We start from the raw sequence: 19,666 nt of genomic DNA, 5'->3' as shown, positions 1-19,666 counted from the left end.
GTACCCTTGGGTATTTTATTCTGTGTTTGATTGTGTACAAAATACACGTCAACACATTCAATGAACCCATCTCTATTATGTGTGATAACACTAGTGCAATAAACATTTCTAAGAATCCAGTACAACATTCCAGAACAAAGCATATATCTATTTGGTATCATTTCAGATAATGAAGTAAAGGTTGAGTATGTACCTACAAAAGAGCAAATTGCAGATATCTTCACGAAGGCATTGTGTAAGGATACTTTTGAGTATCTCTAGCAGAAGTTAAGGGTATTACTCCTTCCTAGTTTGAACTAACGTACATTTGGATGTGCATTGGTCCAGTGAACAACTTGCATATTTGTATCTAGACTAATGCTTGGGTGCTTCCTCTTAGGGGGAGCAGGAGCGAGTTTCATACAAGGAGTTATGCCCGCCTTTGTCTTTGATATCAAAGGGGAAGAGATTCAGAGAGATGTTGAGTTGATGATCTGATGCAAACTTGTGTAGAGAGTTTTGTGTTTATTGTTGATGGATGTTGTCATCAATAACAAAGGGGGAGATTGTTGCAAATGTGATGTTGATTGTTGATTCAGGAGACATCCCCAAGAGGTGTTTTGTCTTTTTCCTTTCTTATACTTTAAGTTATATTTCATTTATATTGTCAAGATGTTTGAGAGTGGTTTCAGGTCCCTAGGAATCATAATGCAAATTCTAGATTTTGGAAGATCTTTCAAATTTTCAGACTTAGTCAAATTTCAGGCCATTTTCGGATCAAGATGACATTGGTGGATTGATGTGAATTTCCAGACTTGGATGATTTTGCATGCTTTCCTCTTCTGGAATAGGAGTTCCAAACTTAACCATTTTTTTGATCCAACTTGTCTACCTTTCGACTCTTCTAGATTTAGAAATGATCTTCAGGAACGTTCAGTCTTCAACGTCTTCAGGGATGAACCTGCCAAAATAGATTTTCCCAAATAGTAAGTGTTCCAAAATGTCAAGGTTTGGGCAAAATAGGTCAGAAAAGAACTTACTAAAAATAGAAACTTACTAAAAATAATAAGTTTGATTTTTGGCAAAATTAGACCAATCCAAGAGCCAGTGAAACTTACTAAAAATAGTAAGTGCTTAGAATTCGCTCAAATTTTACTGGGAGGTTCCTTGAAGGGTCTCGATTCTAGTTCTAAATTCAGTTTTTCCAAAACCCTAAAAGAAACCCCCTAAAATCTAGGATTGAAGACAGAAACCCTAAAATTGATGAAACAGGCCCTAGACTTCACCAAATTCACTCAAACAAAAAGCAGATTTAATCAATATGACCCCCAAACACTTGCAAAGCAGAGAGACTGACAAGACTACTGCAAACAGACCCAAAAACAAATCCAAAAGACCGAAAGGGCCTAAAAAGAAGGGGGTCTCCATTTGCAATGGGGCGATGTGTGAAAACGTCACAACACTTCCCACCACCGAAATCTTTAGTGTTGATCTATTTTAGATCTTTGTCTTGGCTGACATAGAGGATTATGTTTCCCGGAGACAATATATATATATGAGGATGATCTGGATGAGTTAGTATGGAAAAAGTGTGGCATTGTTACTACAGATATACGAGATTGAAAAGGAAAGATCTGATTGTTGGAGATGTGTGAAAGTGTGTTGGTATTGAGGCACCAAAAGCAGTTCGGTTTTGCAGATTGTGATATAGTGGTGGATTCTTTCTTTCTTTCTCTCTTCTTTCTCTCTTCGACAGTGAGCATTCTAGCAGTGAGCCACCCTGTGCAAAAATTACCTTAACTGGTGTTTTATATTGAGAACTAACATTCTCTGTGGTTTTTCCCTTATTGGGTTTTCCACATCATATCTGATGATCATTGTGTATTCTGTTGTATTTCTATGTTTTTCATGCTATATCTATCTTAGTTAATTCTAGTGGTTACTCTGGATGTGTAAATAGAAGTAATTGTTTAAGTTATCAACTGATTCACCCCCCCTCTCAGTTGCTTGGATATTCAACAGTAACACGAAAATATATTTGTAAATAGCGAGTATCAAGGCCTATGTGTGCACCTACAGAAGATAGAATCAATATCAGAAGGAGATCAAGACAACAAATATGTAGATGAGAAAAAGATAGGAGCAAAGAGAGTGTACACCTTATATTGCCTAAAAAGGCTAGTTATATGATGTCTTCTTTCTACCCAGGTAGATGATTAGAAACCATTTTTTTATTTGTTTCATTTCACCAACTTCATTTCACTTGTGGAGGGAACAGATAGAATACAACAGTCTAAGCCTATAGATTGGTGATACCACTTGGTCTTGGCATGAGAAGTATGACATGTGATAGGGAAAAGATCATCTTGCCTCTTCTTGTGACTGTTGTTCTTTTTAACTTCCTCCTCAAACTACTAGTGATATGCGTGTAAAGAATAAAACTGATCCTCCAGCTTAGTCATGTCAACAAGGATTGCAATGTCGTTGTGTCTTCATGGACAACTCCCTTCCTTCATAGGATTCCAACATTATTGGTTGTGCCTCTCTTCCTAATATTAAGTGTGGGAAGTGCCTAAGGAACAAAAACTGTGCTGCAAAAACCAATTTAGATAACCATTATGTAGACCATTTTCTGCAGATTGCCTCTCATAGGCCTTGTTTGAACCCCATTTGAGGATTTGAGGAGCTGAGGTCACCTCAATACTTTCTGCATTGGGTTCAACCACTTGTGCCTACCCTAAAATATGGTGAATGCTTCAACTTTCTGCATTTTATCATGAAGCTCCTTTAAATTTGGGGGTATCTACATGTTGTGGAGAACTTTTGCACATACATTATTAAGTGGATTTTATTGGAACAGTTACTACCTGGATGGAACATCTTTGAGTGCTTTAAGCTCACAAACATTTCCTTCTTTCCTTTATGTCCAATCTTGCTACATCATCGTGTGACTCTCATTTTAGAAGAATTAGTAATAAAATTACAGTGATTCAACTGCTGCAATGAGTATTAATGGCACCTTAGTTGATTTTTTCAAATTTATACATTTCCCCTTCCAAGAGAGATTGTCATTCTTGGAGTGTTGAAGGCCATGGGCATCAAATTCCAACAGGTGGTATTCATCGATCTGGACAGTTTTGCAAAATAAAAGATTGCTGGAGTAAAAAAGTTGATGCCTTCTACCAGCTCTGAAAGATGCCAACTAGGAATTCAGCCCAATCTGGTGGTTTGTTTTGCCCACAATCTTTGACCAGCGAATTTGTTTTTTGGGTTTTGGTGGATTTTTTTGATGTTTTTTTCAGTTTTTTGGGGTTTTTGCTTGATTATGCCAAAAAAGAACAATTGACTAAAATGAAATCTCAGAATTCTGACTTTATTACCAGCAAATTACAAATTCAAATAAATAATTATTTAAGACAACTACAGCCAAAATTGGCCTACCAAGTGTCCTACGCTAGCCTGGATGAGCTTATTTTGATGTTGGACGTGGTGGACAGAACAATACAGGAGCCTTCAAGTGCTGTAAATTGCTCCAAGGTGTTTTATTCTCCTAGTATATAATTACCAAAAACAAATAAATGAAGAAATAGCAGATCAGGTACTTTATTTTAATTCTTGATAGGAGAAATCTCCAAAATCGACCTCTTTTCCCCACTAAAATGCTGATGTAGCCCAATTCTACTATGAATTCCTTGAAAGAACCACTAATCTGTCTTTATTTGCTGCCAACAATGAATTTACAAACAAAATCCAAATCTAAAACCCTCCAATTAATTTTATTGGTTTCACCGGCCAAGTAAGAATGGTACGGCCAGCACCAATTGGCAACTAACTTGCTGGAAATGTCCTTCAATTTGCTCAAATCTGCTGTTGTTGTCTCAAACCTGCTGTAATTGTAAAATCTCCTCCAAATATTGACCCCAAATGGCCTGAAAGAGGATCCTTCAATGCTGCAAGTGTGTGGATTTTCGTCCAAACACTGTAGAAGATTGAGAGTTTCCATTCCCAACCTGAAATTCCAACCAAGCTTCTTGTTGCAGAGCTCTTCAAGGAACAAAATGTCAATATCAAATGAAAATGAATGCCAATTCTTTCACGTACACCTCTTTTTGTGCTCTCAAACCCCACACGCAATTTAGGGCTCTAAAATGCTAAGATTCCATTGGAATATTCTTCCAATTTGGGCATCCAATTTGAGGGTTCAATTTGTCATGAGTGGGATCATTTTTAAATTAAAGTTTATTTCTCATTTTTGTCTAGAGAGGGGCGCCCAAGGGGGTAGTCTTATAATTAATTATTAGCTTTTCATTAATCCCCTTTTTATAAAGTTACTTTATAAAAATTTCTAATTATAGAAAAGGAACTTTATAATAAATTAAGTGCATAAGATTTAAATCCACCCAAGCCAAAAAAAGACTAAGTATAAACCTCCTAGCTGGCAATATCATCCCCTATGCACTGAATTCACCTGTGGAGATGGATAAGAGGTGAATCTCCAATCCTGAATGATCACTAAGAAAGAGGGGACATTACAAGCTCAATCTCTCTTGATGAACCATCTAAATCTTTATAGAAGTGAGTGATTGTCAAGTAACCATTCTTCTTCCAAACCTCTATTGTTTATGTAACCAACAAGGAAATATGGTGCCTAGTTTTTCAATCTTTGGACATGGTTGAGAGGAAAGCTTTGAAACAATGAAAAAGTTCAAATAATGCCAAGGCTTCAGGAATGAAAAAATTTGATCTCAAAAATATCTTTGACATATGGAGTGAAGTATGTGTGTCAAAGAGGGGCTATTTCAATGTTTACTAAACCTAGTTATAATTGCTAGAATTATTTTAGAATCCCCTTGCATTGTCATGTGATATATATGCAGTTCCCTAAACAAGTCAAATACATATATTAAGTGCCAAGGCTTCTGTTGCAATGTAATCATAATATATGTATTGAAAATAAGACTTCTTAGTAGTCAAGTTACCTTCATAGTCACTAATGAAGTCCTAGCACTAGCGGACCTTGGCTCTACAAAATTGAGCTCGTCATGGGCAAACTTGTAGGGACAGCAATCTGTCCTTATTAATAGGGGTGTCTAGACACAACCTTCAAAATGCTATAACCTCAGGCAAAGTCAAAATCTAATAAACATCATTTTTTGTTTTTGCATGTTTTCCTGAGTAACTTCTAGATTTCTAATCAATTTTCAACATTCAAGCTGACTATTTAAGGATTAATGAAGGTTACAAGTTTGAGTGCTAAGGTGAGATAGTACATGAGATTACATAATAAGTAAAATAGTACAAAGAATGATTACAAAATATTCCTTCAAGGGGCATTAGAAAATAGTCTACACAAGCTTGTCACTAAATATTCCACAAGTCTCATCATGATACAGCTTAGAAGTATCATTCCATGCAAAGACTGAGCATGTGATTTCAAATCTAATCAAGGGTTCTATACAAGCACTTAAAGAAAATATGCTTGACATGGGCAGAGAAAGTATTAAGGAGAAACCAGATTAAATTTTTTTGCCAAATTAAGGACAGGGTAAAGAAGCAATATACATTACCTAGCACATCATCAAACATTTCACCGATCTAAGAACCTTATGTTCATTGTCCTCAGAAATCTCATATTTTTGAGACAACCTGGGACTTTTTTTTCTGCATTGAATCCACCTATGGCAATGATGCTGATGAAACAGCCAAAAACAAGTGAGGTCATAAAAACTAGCATTTGAAAATTTTGAAAAACTATGTTTTTTGAAGCATGTCTAGTATTCATCAGACAAATCCATGTAAACTCCATGGACTTGTATCATCGAGTTTATGCATCAGACAGATCCTAAGGCCCATGGCCTCATTATATTTCTTTTGAGGAATATGATGGCCAATTAGAATTTTATAAGTTGATCCAACAGAAAATTGGACCAGAAACCTTGGATACAGATGCCCAAAACTGCCACCATGGAATGAAACTTCATACAACATGTATGGCAGTGATGGAAAGACTGGAAATGGAACTGTAAATAAGCTCTGGACACTGATACTCTTTAAACATTTAGACTTAATACTTTTATAATATTGTTTTAGACCAGATATATTGGTTTGTAGCATATTCAGCCAGCAAACGTGCATTAATCGAGAATGCTATATCCAAGCTAGTATTAGTATCAATAAAGTAGCAATTGCCATGCATAAGGAAAGAAAATAATTTACAAACGTCCATAAATAACCAATGTATGTCAGTGGGACTCAAAAATAACATTCAATTACACTGGAAAAGTACTTGGTTAAAAAGAACCTTAGGTTTGTAAAGCATTTTTAAAATGCCTAGAAAGCACTAGATTGCTAGTTATCTCTGCAGCAAACTCTGAGATCATCCAGAAAATATAGAAGATGAGAGTGTGCTCACACACAATTAGGCCTTCATCAATGTAGATTTAAACCATAAAAGAGCTGCTTTCTAGAAAAACTCAGCCAGAAGACAATAGGTCCTCAGAAGTAAAAAGTAAACTACAATACACATCATAAAAGTGCTGTTTTATCCAATTCACATCTATTACTAACCTCACCTTTTAATTCAAATTATGCATCAGAATCCATGTCATTCTCCACTAATACTCATATTCTTCTCACTCTAGATTTCTTCTTTTTGAAATATAATCCACATGTAAAGACCCCAATTTGTGGATTAATGCTTTGTTCTAGTATTATCATTAACTTCCTTTATACAGGGTAAGGAAATGCAAAAAGAGTTGTGGAGCATACCTTTCCTTCATAGTAACCCCGTAACAAGAAATTTGCAAAGCCAAAATCAGCAGCAGATATGTACACAAACCGCTTTACACCTGTAAACATATTACATGAAATTGAACCATTAACTATGTTATATAAGCTTTAGAATAAATCGCTATTTAGTGATGTAAGTAGCTTGAAGCAATACACAAAAAGTGAAAGAAACTGACTTAGTTGGATACAAATCAGGAAAAAGGCCATATTGAAGATTATTTATCAACAAAGGCTAGAATTATACATTTATAATGTGGTATTATATATGGTGTAACCCAGCCTGACAATATCCATGGATTCCTAATTTGCTTCCATATCCATATTGGGTATTATAACCCTACTAGATTCTATACCTGTATCAGAACACGTATCCTATCAATGTAAATTATTTTAGTGGCTAGTATCTAATGTGATACAGCGATGCTTTAAAGACACTTTGATTGGGAAAAGACGATGCATCAAAATGAGGTTGACAAAAAGAATAACTATTTAAGGATTAATGGCAGTGAGATGGGACATGAGATTACAGATGACATCAAGAATGTGAAAGAATGATCCATAAAACACTAGGTATACTCTACTAGCATTCATAAACTGCAAACATCCTCTTTGTCAACTTACGATCACCTCCAAACCCTTTATTCACCTCTAATGGATGACAGTATAGTCAATCATGTTCATACTGTAGTGATTTCTCAAAACATTTCAAACTGTGTAAAATTTGGCTTTTTATGGTGAAGGACGCCTTGTTTTCCATGCCAAATTAGACCAGGTGAAAAGTCCCTTTGGATGAAGTTTGGGCTCCCACAACGCATTGATTTAATTCATCTAACAATCCATTTAAGGCATAAATCATTTTGTCCTTTTGGTTCAAGTGCTCAAATTAATTATCCATCTCAATGATCGAAGGACCCACAAGAGGTCATAGAAGTAAATCCCCATTAGCATTGTCTTCTCCAATTGCCTTTTGTGTTGTTGTGAGAGAACGTGATCATGGTTTTTACCCGATCATCTTTTAGGCATTGTTCCTTCTCTTTCATAGATTCATCATAGTGGATTTGTCCCATGAGTATTAAGTCTGCTTATGCAATGGTGAGGTTGTTCTATCGCTGTTACCTTCAAGTCTTAGTAATGCAAGTGTGATATGTTGTCGCATCCTTGTTGTTATTGTTTTCATTAAAAAAAGTTCTTCTGCCAGGTTTTACCTTATTCCTTACAACGGGGCATTACATAGAAAACCACAAATAATTTTGAAGGAAATAACAAGCATTAAATACCTTTTCATTAAAGAGTAAGGCTAGACAATACAAATTTAAAGCTAATACAAACATGTAGAAAGTAATAATTGAAATCGAAGAAATTAAAGATGCAACTCCAAATTTGGAATAGCAGAGAAGGCACTGTTTACCCTCTCGGGTGAATAACTTAAAGTACACAGATAAAACACGTAATGTAGAATAATAATGCCATCAATATCAGATAAAATATAAGAGATGTTATTCCATTCATAATTGTCCGTCACAAGTTACATTCGGAAGTATATAAAGATACCGAGGGGGTGCGAGCACCAACCGTCGCACCGCAACTACCACCCCACGGTTGCCAACTAACCAAGACAATTACAACTTAATTAACTAGTTTTATTTGCTTACAATATTGCCGCCAACATCATTCCCCCCAAAAGAAAAGAAGTCATCTCCGGACGACTTAATACAAAATAGAGATGACATTAAACAGAACTGCTGACGCCAGTCGAGCCCGGAACTTATACACCTGCTGCGTACTCGCTTAAAAACCCTTTTCTGCTACCATCCCATGCTCAAGTGTGGATGTCACCATTATTGCTTCCGCAAGAGTTCTTTTTTTGTTGTTGTTGTTTTTTGTTTTTTTTCCCTTGACAGCCCAATCCTCCTGTGCCTAAACCCAACTTGTCTGCAAAACACGCTTTTCAGTCTCAGCCTCCACCAACTGCTACTCAAATGATACTGTCTCCCTAGCCAATTTGTCCTCGATAGCCACCCGCGCTGCCCTCTCGGCATCCAACTCTTGGGTATGCCGAGCTAAGTCTCACGCTAGTACTACCTCCAACCTGGTGATCAGCTCCTCCCGAGCCCTCTATGCATCCACCAAGGCAACCTCACGTCTAGCCGAGACATACTCCGAGTTCCTCAAAGCGTACCATTCATACCTGGAAGTGGCCACAACCTTTGGGCACAAAGGCTAGGAGACGCCTCAAATCCTCCATCACGCTCCCCAAAGTTTGATAACTGAACTAAATAACTCTCTGGTGCTATATGACTTCGCGTTCTTGCAATGCCTTCCCTCAAACTCTATTTGTTCGCAACCTCCAAATCCGTCTCCCTCTACGGCTTATGGCTTCCCCGCCAATGCTTAGCTGCAGGCTTCTTTCTCACAGTATGGGACAACCCAACACTTACCGTGCTTTCTCTGATGCCCTTCGCCCAACTCAAAAAGTGTATTGTAGCTCAAAAATAAACTGGGGGTCTGGGGGCAGCACCCTAAGTGCGCTCCCTGGCTCCAGATGTCATCGAATGATTTTTCAATCTGGTCGTCTTCGTTTTTTTTTGTTTTTGTTTTTTGTTCCTGTAATGTCCCCGATGGCACCTCGTCCATACAACCTCCCCGTACGGTCAACAACAACACTGACACCTCCAATCGTACGGCCACCTTCTCGTGCAGTCAACACCCCTCCACCGTATGGAGCACCCCATATGGAATACACGACCAACCATCTACCATACACACCGTACGGGCCTCCTTCTGCACATCGAACGCTTAACTACCTCTTGGATAGCTGTGTATGCCTTGCGTGTGCCTGCCCTGTGCTTGCATGGGCGCTGCATTGTTGGGCGAAGTGCGTTTGTGCGGGGGCTGCGTGTTTGTGCAGGCCTGCGTTTATGTTTGCGTTTTGTCTCCGCGCCTTTATTCCTTGTGGCAGCAGTGGTTTCCACCGCACGGTGGTCCACCGTCAGTGGTCCCACCGTCAGTGTTGCCACCGTCGGTGGTCCCACCGTCGACGTTGCCACCACACGGTGGTACCACCGTACGGTGGTCGCACCGTGGCTTTCTTAATTTTTTATTTTTTTTGCCATATGGATCGTACGGATTTTTTTATTTTTATTTTTTTCCCAAGTGTCCAGATTCGGCTCGAGTTTCGTGCCTCTGGGATCGCCCTTTCTTGGTTTGCCTCGCCCGAGAGTCTCCCACTTTGGTCCCGTGCCTCTCGAGTCGCCTGCCCGGCCTCTCAGGTCCCCTTCCATCCTATCGGGTTCCCCTCCGGCCTCTTGGGTGTCCTTCCGGCCTCTCGGGTCCCCTGCGCGCTTCTCGTGGTAGGGTTTCAATTTGGACTCGTTGATAGCAAGTCTATTTTCAATGGCCATCCGAAGACCTGGAACCACAAATTCTACAGGGACCGCGGTCTCCTTCCCGTACATAAGAAGAAGAAGAAGAATAAAGATTTTGAAGGTTGCGGCCTTCCACACAGGGTTCCAATTGTTGCCGACACAAATGATCTTGGGATTATCTACGTCACCGAGGTTTGGGGCGTCTCCCTTCCAATATTCTCTGTATTCTGGCAGGTACACCTCCTCTATTACTTGCTCTGGTTCCTCTACTTCGAGCCTGTAGCTCTGGAACATTTCGTAATCCTCCATCTGCCAGTGGAAGAGCCAGTTCAATGACCCTGTCTCATCCTCAAAGCACTCTCCTAGTTTGAGAATCCCTTCGTCGTTGGGCTCCCTGTAGCCCCGTCCTTCGTCCCTCAGGTCGCCTTTTCCTTCACCCTCCGATTTCGAAGATGATGCCAGTTCCTCGCCGACAACCTGGGTCCTTAGATCAATGGTGTACTTCCGCCCCCCTTTCTCCATAGAAAGGGTGTTCTTTTTCCAGTCGTGGTTCACCTTTGTTGTAACCAGCCACCCTCTGCCTAAGATGGCGTCGTACCCCTTCTTCTTGAGTGGGATTACAACAAAATCTAGTATGAAGGGTTGCGTGCCGATGGTGACCGGCTGGGCCATCAAGGTGCCGAGTGGCTTGATGTCGTGCTGGCCTGCACCTACCAAGTTGAACGTGGGTGGCCATAGTGTTGGCTTCCCCAGCTTCTTCCACGTATCCTCTGGCAGTACATTCACCCCCGAACCTCTGTCCACGATGGTGTCCTTGAGGATAGCCCCGAGAATTCCCATCTCTACTACAGCAGGATGCTGACCACTATTTAAGGCCAACAACATTGGGTCAACCGAGGGGCTGACCGGAACTTCCGCCTGTGTGGCATGCAAAGGTGCCTGCGCAGTGGTTTGTATGGAACGAAAAATGGTGGTTCTTAACTATGGCATTGTTTCTAGAAGGTCCTTTACCCTTATAGGTACTTCCATTTGCAGTACTTGCCCAATGATGTTATTTTCAGCTTCCGTACGAGATGATGTACTCACCACCTCGTTGTTCCGTCGTTCGGCCGTCATCTCACGTTCAATATTGGCCTTTGCCTCCCGTAATCTCTCCTTCTCCGTACAGGGGTGGGATAAGTGGCCTTTTTCGTCTAAGCGCGGATGATCGCCAGTACTTCTTTCTCACCAGTCTTCTCAGCCTTCTCAATGTTGAGGAGATTAACCCCTGCCTTTGGGTAATTTGCGTCCTCATGGTCGCCTGGCCCACACCATCGACAGAGGTGCTGAAGGGTGGCTTCCTTCGTGAAATCACGGGCGAAGTGCCCCCACTAATTACAAGCCCAACATTGGATCATTGGCCGGCCCTTGGCGTCATACTGGATACGACTTCCGTTATTGTTATTGTTGTTATTCCTTCCGCCGCCGCGTCTGTTGTCCCGATAACCTCCAGATGATGTCGTTGTGTTGGTTTGCTGGGCCGTACCCGCTAGTGCGGATGTTGTGGCCTGCTCCATGAACAACACTTGGCTCATTTGCATACTTCAGGTTTTCATGTTGTATGGGCATTCCTTGATGGAGTGTCCCATCACTTGGCAAATCTCACAAAAGGCCTTCTTCGAGCAGGTGCCTTTTGTGTGGCCTTCTTCCTTACAATCAGTGCACCACACGTCTTCGTTTTTGCTCGTGCTTCCTTTCATGTTCTTAAATTCCTTCAACATACAGTGCATATCCTTTTGAAGAGCTTGCACCTTCTTAATTGATGATTCGTCACTGCTGCTTTCTCCCGAGGACTCTTCTTCTGCAGAGGACTTGTCCTTTTTCTTTCACGATGTTTTGCCTTCACTTTCCAAATCCATTGTGCGGTTGTACACGTCATCGTATGAGGTGGGAGGTACAATTTTCATCTTTCTCCTCAGGGATGACCGCAACCCTTCCACGAACCATCTTTTCTTTAGTCCGTCAGCCGGCTGGTTCTCCATCTTCCCCAGTAACTCCTTTAACCGTCGGTTGTATGTTCGCACTGTCTCGTACTTTCCCTGTTTTGTGCTTAATATCTCCGCCACGATCTCATTATCCTCTCGAAGGAGTCGAAACTCCTTCTCGAAAGCTTTTTGTAGTTCATCCCATGTTCCCACCTTCACTTTATCCACATCAGAGTACCAATCAATGGCTACCCCTCTCAAGGTGGCAGGGAACTGCACCACCCAATCCGCTTTGTCAACTACCCCGTTGGCTGACCATATTGTCTCACACGTACGGCAGTGCCGTATGGGGTCATCGTTGCCATCTCCGTTGAATTTAGGCAACTTTTGTTTGCCCACCATCGATGGGGGTAGTCTTCTTGGAGGTAGTTGTGGCTGTCTGTGTGTCGCTCCCTCTGGCGTCGGTGGTGTGTCCTGCGTCGGTGATCGGAGGTATGGTGTTTTGCCTACTGTGTGTGGCACCTACAACCGTATGGTTGTCCTCCCCTCCGTTCTCACCCGCACCCACTCCTGGCTCTCTTTGGTGATCCTCACTTCGTGTCGTAAGGGATAAGTTTCTAAACTGATCTCGGGTCTCTTCGACTAGATTCCTCCGTAATCTTGTTTCCTCCAGAAACTCTTCGTGGCTTCTCACCCTACACTGTTCCGACGACGCATAGAAATTTCCCTCAGCTTCTACACCCTCTGTGACACCTCCTTGGTTCCCTTCGGGCCACCCTTCGGCAAGTCGTCCTTCAGCAAGTTGCCTCAGCCTCCGTCTACGTTCTACTTGTTGCTCCAAAATCAAGGCCCTCTGCGCGGCCTCCCACTCGTCTGTTTCTGCTTTCTTATTTCTATCTTTATTTAATAGGTTGGGCATTAATTCCCATACATTTCCATAATTCACAACACATAAACTAGAACACGCCTTTACTAATTCATTTCATCAGATACAACTCGTGTCAATATTATGACACCTTTATTTGAATATAGAATGTTCCTTTATCTCTATGGGATTTAGGGTTCAATTCCTTCCTGGCCTCGTGCCATCCCGCTCCGCTTCCCGACGGCTGCTTTCTTCGTACTGTTGGAGGATTTGTTGGCGTCGCTCTTCCCGGGCAATCTCCTCCAAGCGAGCTTGTTGTGCCAGCGATGCCTGTGCAAGCAACCGAGGGAGGTGGTTCATCAACCGATTTACTGTCGGGCTAACCTCCAGCGCTGTCCACACGGCACTTGGTGGGATTTCAGCCTCCGTGTCCTCTCGTCGAACATAGGTCTCGATGGCTACCTGGAGCAGAATTGAAAATTCCCTCGCCGCAGTGTCTTCTCCGTTGTAGAGCTCTGTTTGCGCGTCGTTGGCCTCTGGGTTTATCTCACCAATGGGTAGGCCCATCATGTCCGTGCGCCATCTGCTCCTTCCTTTCCTGAGTAGGTCTAGGCAACGGCGCCAAATGTTTACCCTCTCAGGTGAATAACTTAAAGTACACAGATAAAACACGTAATGCAGAATAATAATGCCATCAATATCAAATAAAATATAAGAGATGTTATTCCATTCATAATCGTCCGTCACAAGTTACATTTGGAAGTATATAAAGATACCGAGGGCGTGCGAGCGCCAACCATCGCACCGCAACTACCGCCCCACGGTTGCCAACTAACCAAGACAATTACAACTTAATTAACTAGTTTTATTGCTTACAATATTCCCGCCAATAGGCACAAAGTAGCTTTGTGATATGAATTGAGATGTACTTGAATGTAATTTGTATGGCTAAGAAGATAAAGTATACCAGATTCAAATGCTTCTTGAATTGCTTTGATATTTGCACTTCCATTTATTTTAAACATAGCTGCATTTGATCCAAAGCCACCAACACATGATATCTGCCAATATTATCAAAACTGATTAGGTAAACTACACATAATGATCAAAAGCATTTAAGTACAAATTTTCCGACTTGTATTCAAGCAAAGTCCAAGTAGAAAGCTATGCTAGAGAAATAAGTTGAAATAAAATGAAACTGTTAAGGGTACTTTTGGCTGTAACTGTATCGTAGTTTTTTTTGCATCAGATAAGAAGCAATAATGATACAAAAGAACAATTACACAGTTACAGCCAGAAGCACTCTCTAACACTATTATGGACTGGAAATATTATTTGTCTAATTAAAATGAACATGGTTTTCATACCATGTGAAACAGATAAGAAATACAACTCATGCAGGCTATGAAAAGCCACCTTATATTTGATATTAAACAAGAAAAACCAACTTAGATTTTGCAGGATATTTCTTAATCACTGTACTTCTCTCAAGACTTAGTTTAGGATTTTTGTCATTCCTCTTGTTGGAAATCTATGGCCCACATCCAGGATCTGCTTAACTGCTTTCAGGTGAACTTAACTTTACCAATCGATCAGCCTCAACTTCAATTTTTCTTATCATACCATTCATGAGCGATACAAAGTGCTTCTGAATGGAACTACTAAAAGAATACTTACATTTGATGCAGGCTTCCTCTTCTTTGAAACACTGAACCATGAACAATGTTTGTAGGAATCCACCTCAAAGAACAGGATTGCTAGTGGTTTATAACAAGGAGGAGAGAGCTGTGATCTCCACTGCTTAAATTTCTTTGAGCTAGATATTAATCTCTCCATCCAGTCCCTCTAATAAATGTTTGGGACTGCCAAAAAGCCTCAGAATATCATATTGTGTACCTTGAACTATTGTCAAATGATAGTGTAAATAGTCCTCATCATTTCCTTGCACTCCATCAAACTGTGATGAATATGCTTAAACAGGTCAATGTGTTACAAATTTCTTATTACCTATGACAAGATTGAGTTCTCCATTGATCTGTTTTTAAGTGAGATTTTCTAAGAAAGCCAATAAGCTGGGCTATGGAGATGCCTCATACTGAAAACCCTTTGCAATATTCTAGGCTCTAGCGCATTGAAGTCTCCAATAAATGGAGGTAGCAAGCATTAGCAAGAGCAACCATTGCACTGCTATTAATGCTGGTACATTGCAGTATCTACAAAAACAACTTGTATGATTTGTAGGGGAAATCATAAGTCGGAATAATTTTGCCCCCAATATTGTTTTTGCTTTCTCCCCATATTTCTTGAAATTTAGATATTAGAGGCTCACCACTCCACATTCCTCGGAAGATATTGAAGGGTAAACATAGGCAGCATCTTTAATTTTCTGCAAAATGTGATTGTTGGGAAGCATCTAATGACAAGGAGTCTGTCTTGAGACACTTAACTTTCAATTATATAGGTTTTTTTCCCTTCTGAGTTTGACTAATGTTGGAGAGACAATGGAGCATTTATGAGGGATGTTAATGACCACTTTATATTACCCTCAGATACTTAAGTTACTGATCCACTAGGAAAAACCCTAGGATCCAGGTCTAGTTCATCCCAAGTTCAGGTTAGGGTTCAGCTTATAAGAACCTGAATATAGATGCATGAAGAAAGTTACAGTAACTGCAAGCACAAAACAAATAATGCAACATGCAACAACACAACCTATTCCAAAAGAGAGGAAATCAGTAATGAGATTAAATCAATCAAATCAACCCATCAAAAGAATGAATGAAGTACATTTTAATAGGCTAGGTAGATGAATGACTCAAGGATATGACGTGTCCAATGGTCATGAATTCAATTGCCAATCAACAGATTAATTATGTAATGTCCCTACTAGTTAGAGATTACTGTCCTGCAAAACAAATTGTTAGAATACAACATATATATATATATAAGCCATTTTCTTAATTTGCAATCTATCTTTAATACTAAATTAACATAATCATAATTTCATCTAATAAAAAGGATACGAATGCCATACGAAATTATGTCCTTAGGCAGCCGTGAAGCTTGCCCCCTTGGTTCCAAGATGTCCTTAGGCAGCCATGAAGCTCGCCCTCTTGGAACCAAGCCCTCCAGGAAATCGAAGATGAGTTCGAATCCTGTCTTACACCCAAGCCATCCAAGGAAGACCCTTGTCTATTCCTTGCCTTGGGTGATGCCTTCATCATCCAAGTCCTCAGAGGGGATCGGCCTAACCTTTGAGTCTTGTCTTGGGTATACCTCTTACACCCAAGCCAGCCAAGGAAGACCCTTGCCTTTCCTTGTCTTGGGTGATGCATCCAATCATCCAAGTCCTCAGAGGGGACCGGCCAGATCCGTCTCCTCTTGGATGAACTTAGTCAACCAAGCCATATATATGCATATAGATATTCAGTATATACTGCCCTCCGGGGATTATCATAATCCCTCCACTAGGCTAAGGGAATTTCTTCCCTATAACCTTCATCATATAATCACATTAATATTACATTTTATAATTCATTACAGTTTTCCATTCCATAATTTACTTCTTCATTTACATATTCTTTAATCTTTCTAATGATCCTAAATATACATACATATTCTACATAGATTCCTATCTTTATTGCTACATTCATATAAGTAATCATTAGAGATATATGTATTCGTAAAAATGCATATGTGTGTGTGTGGCACACACGTCCACACACATATATACCTTAAGACTTCTTAACCCCTCTTACCTGTACGCAGATTGTAGCCTGCGGTTGGAGTTCACACTATAGATGTCCCCTGCAGATTGGGAGGCATACCTTAAAGAACACAAATGTTACTTCCTGTAACTTGATAACAATTCTGATCCAATCTTATCAATGGTGATGTCATTAGATGCTTTTGATTCCTTCCCTTTATATCTCTCAATTTGAGGGAGAGGTCACACCTTTTCATCATGTATGCCCTTTGGAAAGAGACATACCCTTTCACCATTAGCACCCTTTGAAAGAGTGTAACTCTTCATTATTTCTACCATTTGAAAGGGACACAACCTTTCATAATCAGATCTGCACTTATTATTTAAATCAAATCTGCATTTCTCATCACCAAATTATCCCCCCCCTCAAATGAGGTTTTCTTCTCCCTTTTATATATCATTGTTGAGGGAGTCACAACTTTTCCTTTCATGTCTTTTGACTTTTCATTAACTTAATTAATTTTTTTATTAATCATATTTAATTATATCATTTTATATTTTAATTTTATTATTATCATTTATTATTAAATTCTATTTCAAAGTGGGGATATTATTATCATTTTTTATTAAATTTTTCAAAGTGGGGATATTATTATCATTTATTATTAAATTCTATTTCAAAGTGGGGATATTACAATTACATTGATAATATCTTACCATATTAGCAATATTATATCAGATTTGATTAACCATATGAGCTTTAGATTTTATTAACATCATTATGTTATTTTGCCATCTTTATATTATATTACATTAACAATATCACTATGTTAATATGTGACTGAATTAATGTATTGTATTACATTAACAGTGTTAACAGTTATTATATTATATCAGCAGCACCATAATATATTAACAACATTGTTGTATACTAACCATGTCATATTGTATTGATCATATTAAATTGTATTATTAATATTAAATGTAATAACCAAATTAGATTGTATTAACAATACCACCGTATGATATTGTTAACAGCCTTTATATACATACCGTAATGTTTTCCCGGGCAGTATGTCTCCAGACCCCATAGTCTTCCCCCCGTATTCCTCTTCCATTATTCTCCCGTGCTGACCTCTACCTTATACCCCGTGAAGGGTTACATCCCTCCACGGGTCCCTTCCGCACGAACTATAGTGTATTAATATTTTAATTTAATAATACTTTTTTCTTTATTATTTAATACATTAAATACCTTAACCTTTTAACCATTCATTTAATAATATTTTTCTTTATTATTTTATATATTAAATATATTAACATATTTATTTATTTATATTATTATAGTTTTATTGTTTATTTTTATTTGAATATTTCAGGATTAGTAATAGATATTACTTAAATAATACATTTAATAAATAAATAAATTTCAAATAGAAATTCGTTATTATTATCATATTAATTAATAATAATAATTACTTCCTTAGGATATTGTTGTGACCATTTCACACATCGCCCCATTGCAAATGGGGACCCCTGCTTTTTTGCTTTCTAGGGTTTGTTTTTTAGGTCTTTTAGGGTTTTGTCTGTCAGCCTTTAACTTTCGAGTGTCGCCAAGGGGATCACCTGGATAGCAAGTTCTGCTTGAGTTAGGTCAAGTTGGTGAGTGATGAAGTCTGGAATGTCCTGATCCTGAAATTTGGCCAAGTCTCGAATGTCCTGATCCTGAAATTTGGCTAAGTCTGGAAAACTGAAGAATCCTCCAAAAACTAGATTTCGCAATATAACTCCTGGAGGTCTGAAACCACTCTCAAACATCCTGAAAGTATATATGGAATATAACTTAAAGTATAAGAATCTTTCTTATACTTAAATGTTATATTCCATAAAATGATCCTGACAGAGAGTTTAAAAAGTCAAATTTCGCTCCGAACCCTTCCAGAGGGTCCAAAACGAATTTCGCTCCTGACGCTTCCAAAGGGTCCAGAGCGAAATTTTCCATATGACATTCTAGTTTGACCCAAACTTAGAACCAACTCGTTCCCAAGGATCTTTGAGGGCAAAACACTTGTTTGGATGGAGAAATGTGAAAATGAAGTCAGGATTTTGGCCAAGATTAGGAATTTCGCTCCTGACCCTTCCAAAGGGTCCAGAGCGAAAATCCTTATACACCTCAATTTATCACTTATCAAGACCAAGTTCCTAGTTTCCAAGGCACGTGTGGAGGTGTTTTTTGAATGCTCTTGCCTTGAGAGGGAGTTGGATGATTTCAAAGATCAAGATTTTGCTTAAAAAGTGATTTTCGCTCCTGACCCTTCCAGAGGGTCCAAAGCGAAAATCAACCTAGGACTCATTTCTTGCCTTATTTGACCAAATTTTGATTTGCAAGGCATTTTGAAGGGAAAAGCGGACATGTTTGGACTTTGGAAGTGTTTGAAAACCTTGAAAAAATGATGGATTCTAGCCTGAAAGTCGAATTTCGCTCCTGACCCTTCCAAAGGGTCTAGAGCGAAATTCATCATCAACTTCAATTGCCACCTTGTTTGAGCTTGAAACCTTGTTCCTAGGGCGAAGAAAGATGAGAATTTACCTTGCAATAAAGATTGGGTTTGAAAGAATGATGATTTTGGTCTAAAAAGGGAAAATCGCTCCTGACCCTTCCAAAGGGTCCAGGGCGAAATTGAGCAAAATCTATCTTTTCCCTTAGTTTCATGCCAAATCTAGTGTGGATCATGATTAAAGAAGGCCTTAGGAATGACTCCAAATTGCCAATAATTATCAAGATTGAAGGAATTGAGCCCAAATGAGAAAAATCGCTCCTGACCCTTCCAAAGGGTCCAGGGTGAAAATTCTTCAAACACCAATTTTCCCTTGCGAAATCAAGTGAAACTTGGGTTGAACGTGAAAGGATAAGTGTTTTTTTAGCCTTGAAGGTGAATTGAAGTTGAAAGGATGGAGGAACATGCTCAAAACTTGAAAATCGCTCCTGACCCTTCCA

At 39.5% G+C, this 19,666-nt stretch overlaps 1 protein-coding gene across 2 annotated transcripts in view; it reads right to left on the bottom strand.

The window, feature by feature from the left end:
• The window catches only part of LOC131041792 (uncharacterized protein At1g32220, chloroplastic), a 150,195-nt gene that overhangs the window by 25,478 nt on the left and 105,051 nt on the right, over positions 1 to 19,666 (bottom strand). For both annotated transcript variants that reach the window (XM_057975002.2, XM_057975003.2), the window contains exons 6-7: positions 13,930 to 14,023; positions 6,748 to 6,827 (exon numbers count right to left, since the gene is read on the bottom strand). In XM_057975002.2, coding sequence (XP_057830985.2) covers positions 6,748 to 6,827; positions 13,930 to 14,023 — 174 coding nt within the window. The remainder of the gene's footprint in view (positions 1 to 6,747; positions 6,828 to 13,929; positions 14,024 to 19,666) is intronic.

Source organism: Cryptomeria japonica, chromosome 3 (assembly GCF_030272615.1).
Source record: "Cryptomeria japonica chromosome 3, Sugi_1.0, whole genome shotgun sequence".
Classification (NCBI taxonomy): domain Eukaryota; kingdom Viridiplantae; phylum Streptophyta; class Pinopsida; order Cupressales; family Cupressaceae; genus Cryptomeria; species Cryptomeria japonica.
This window is presented reverse-complemented; position numbering and strand designations above follow the sequence as displayed.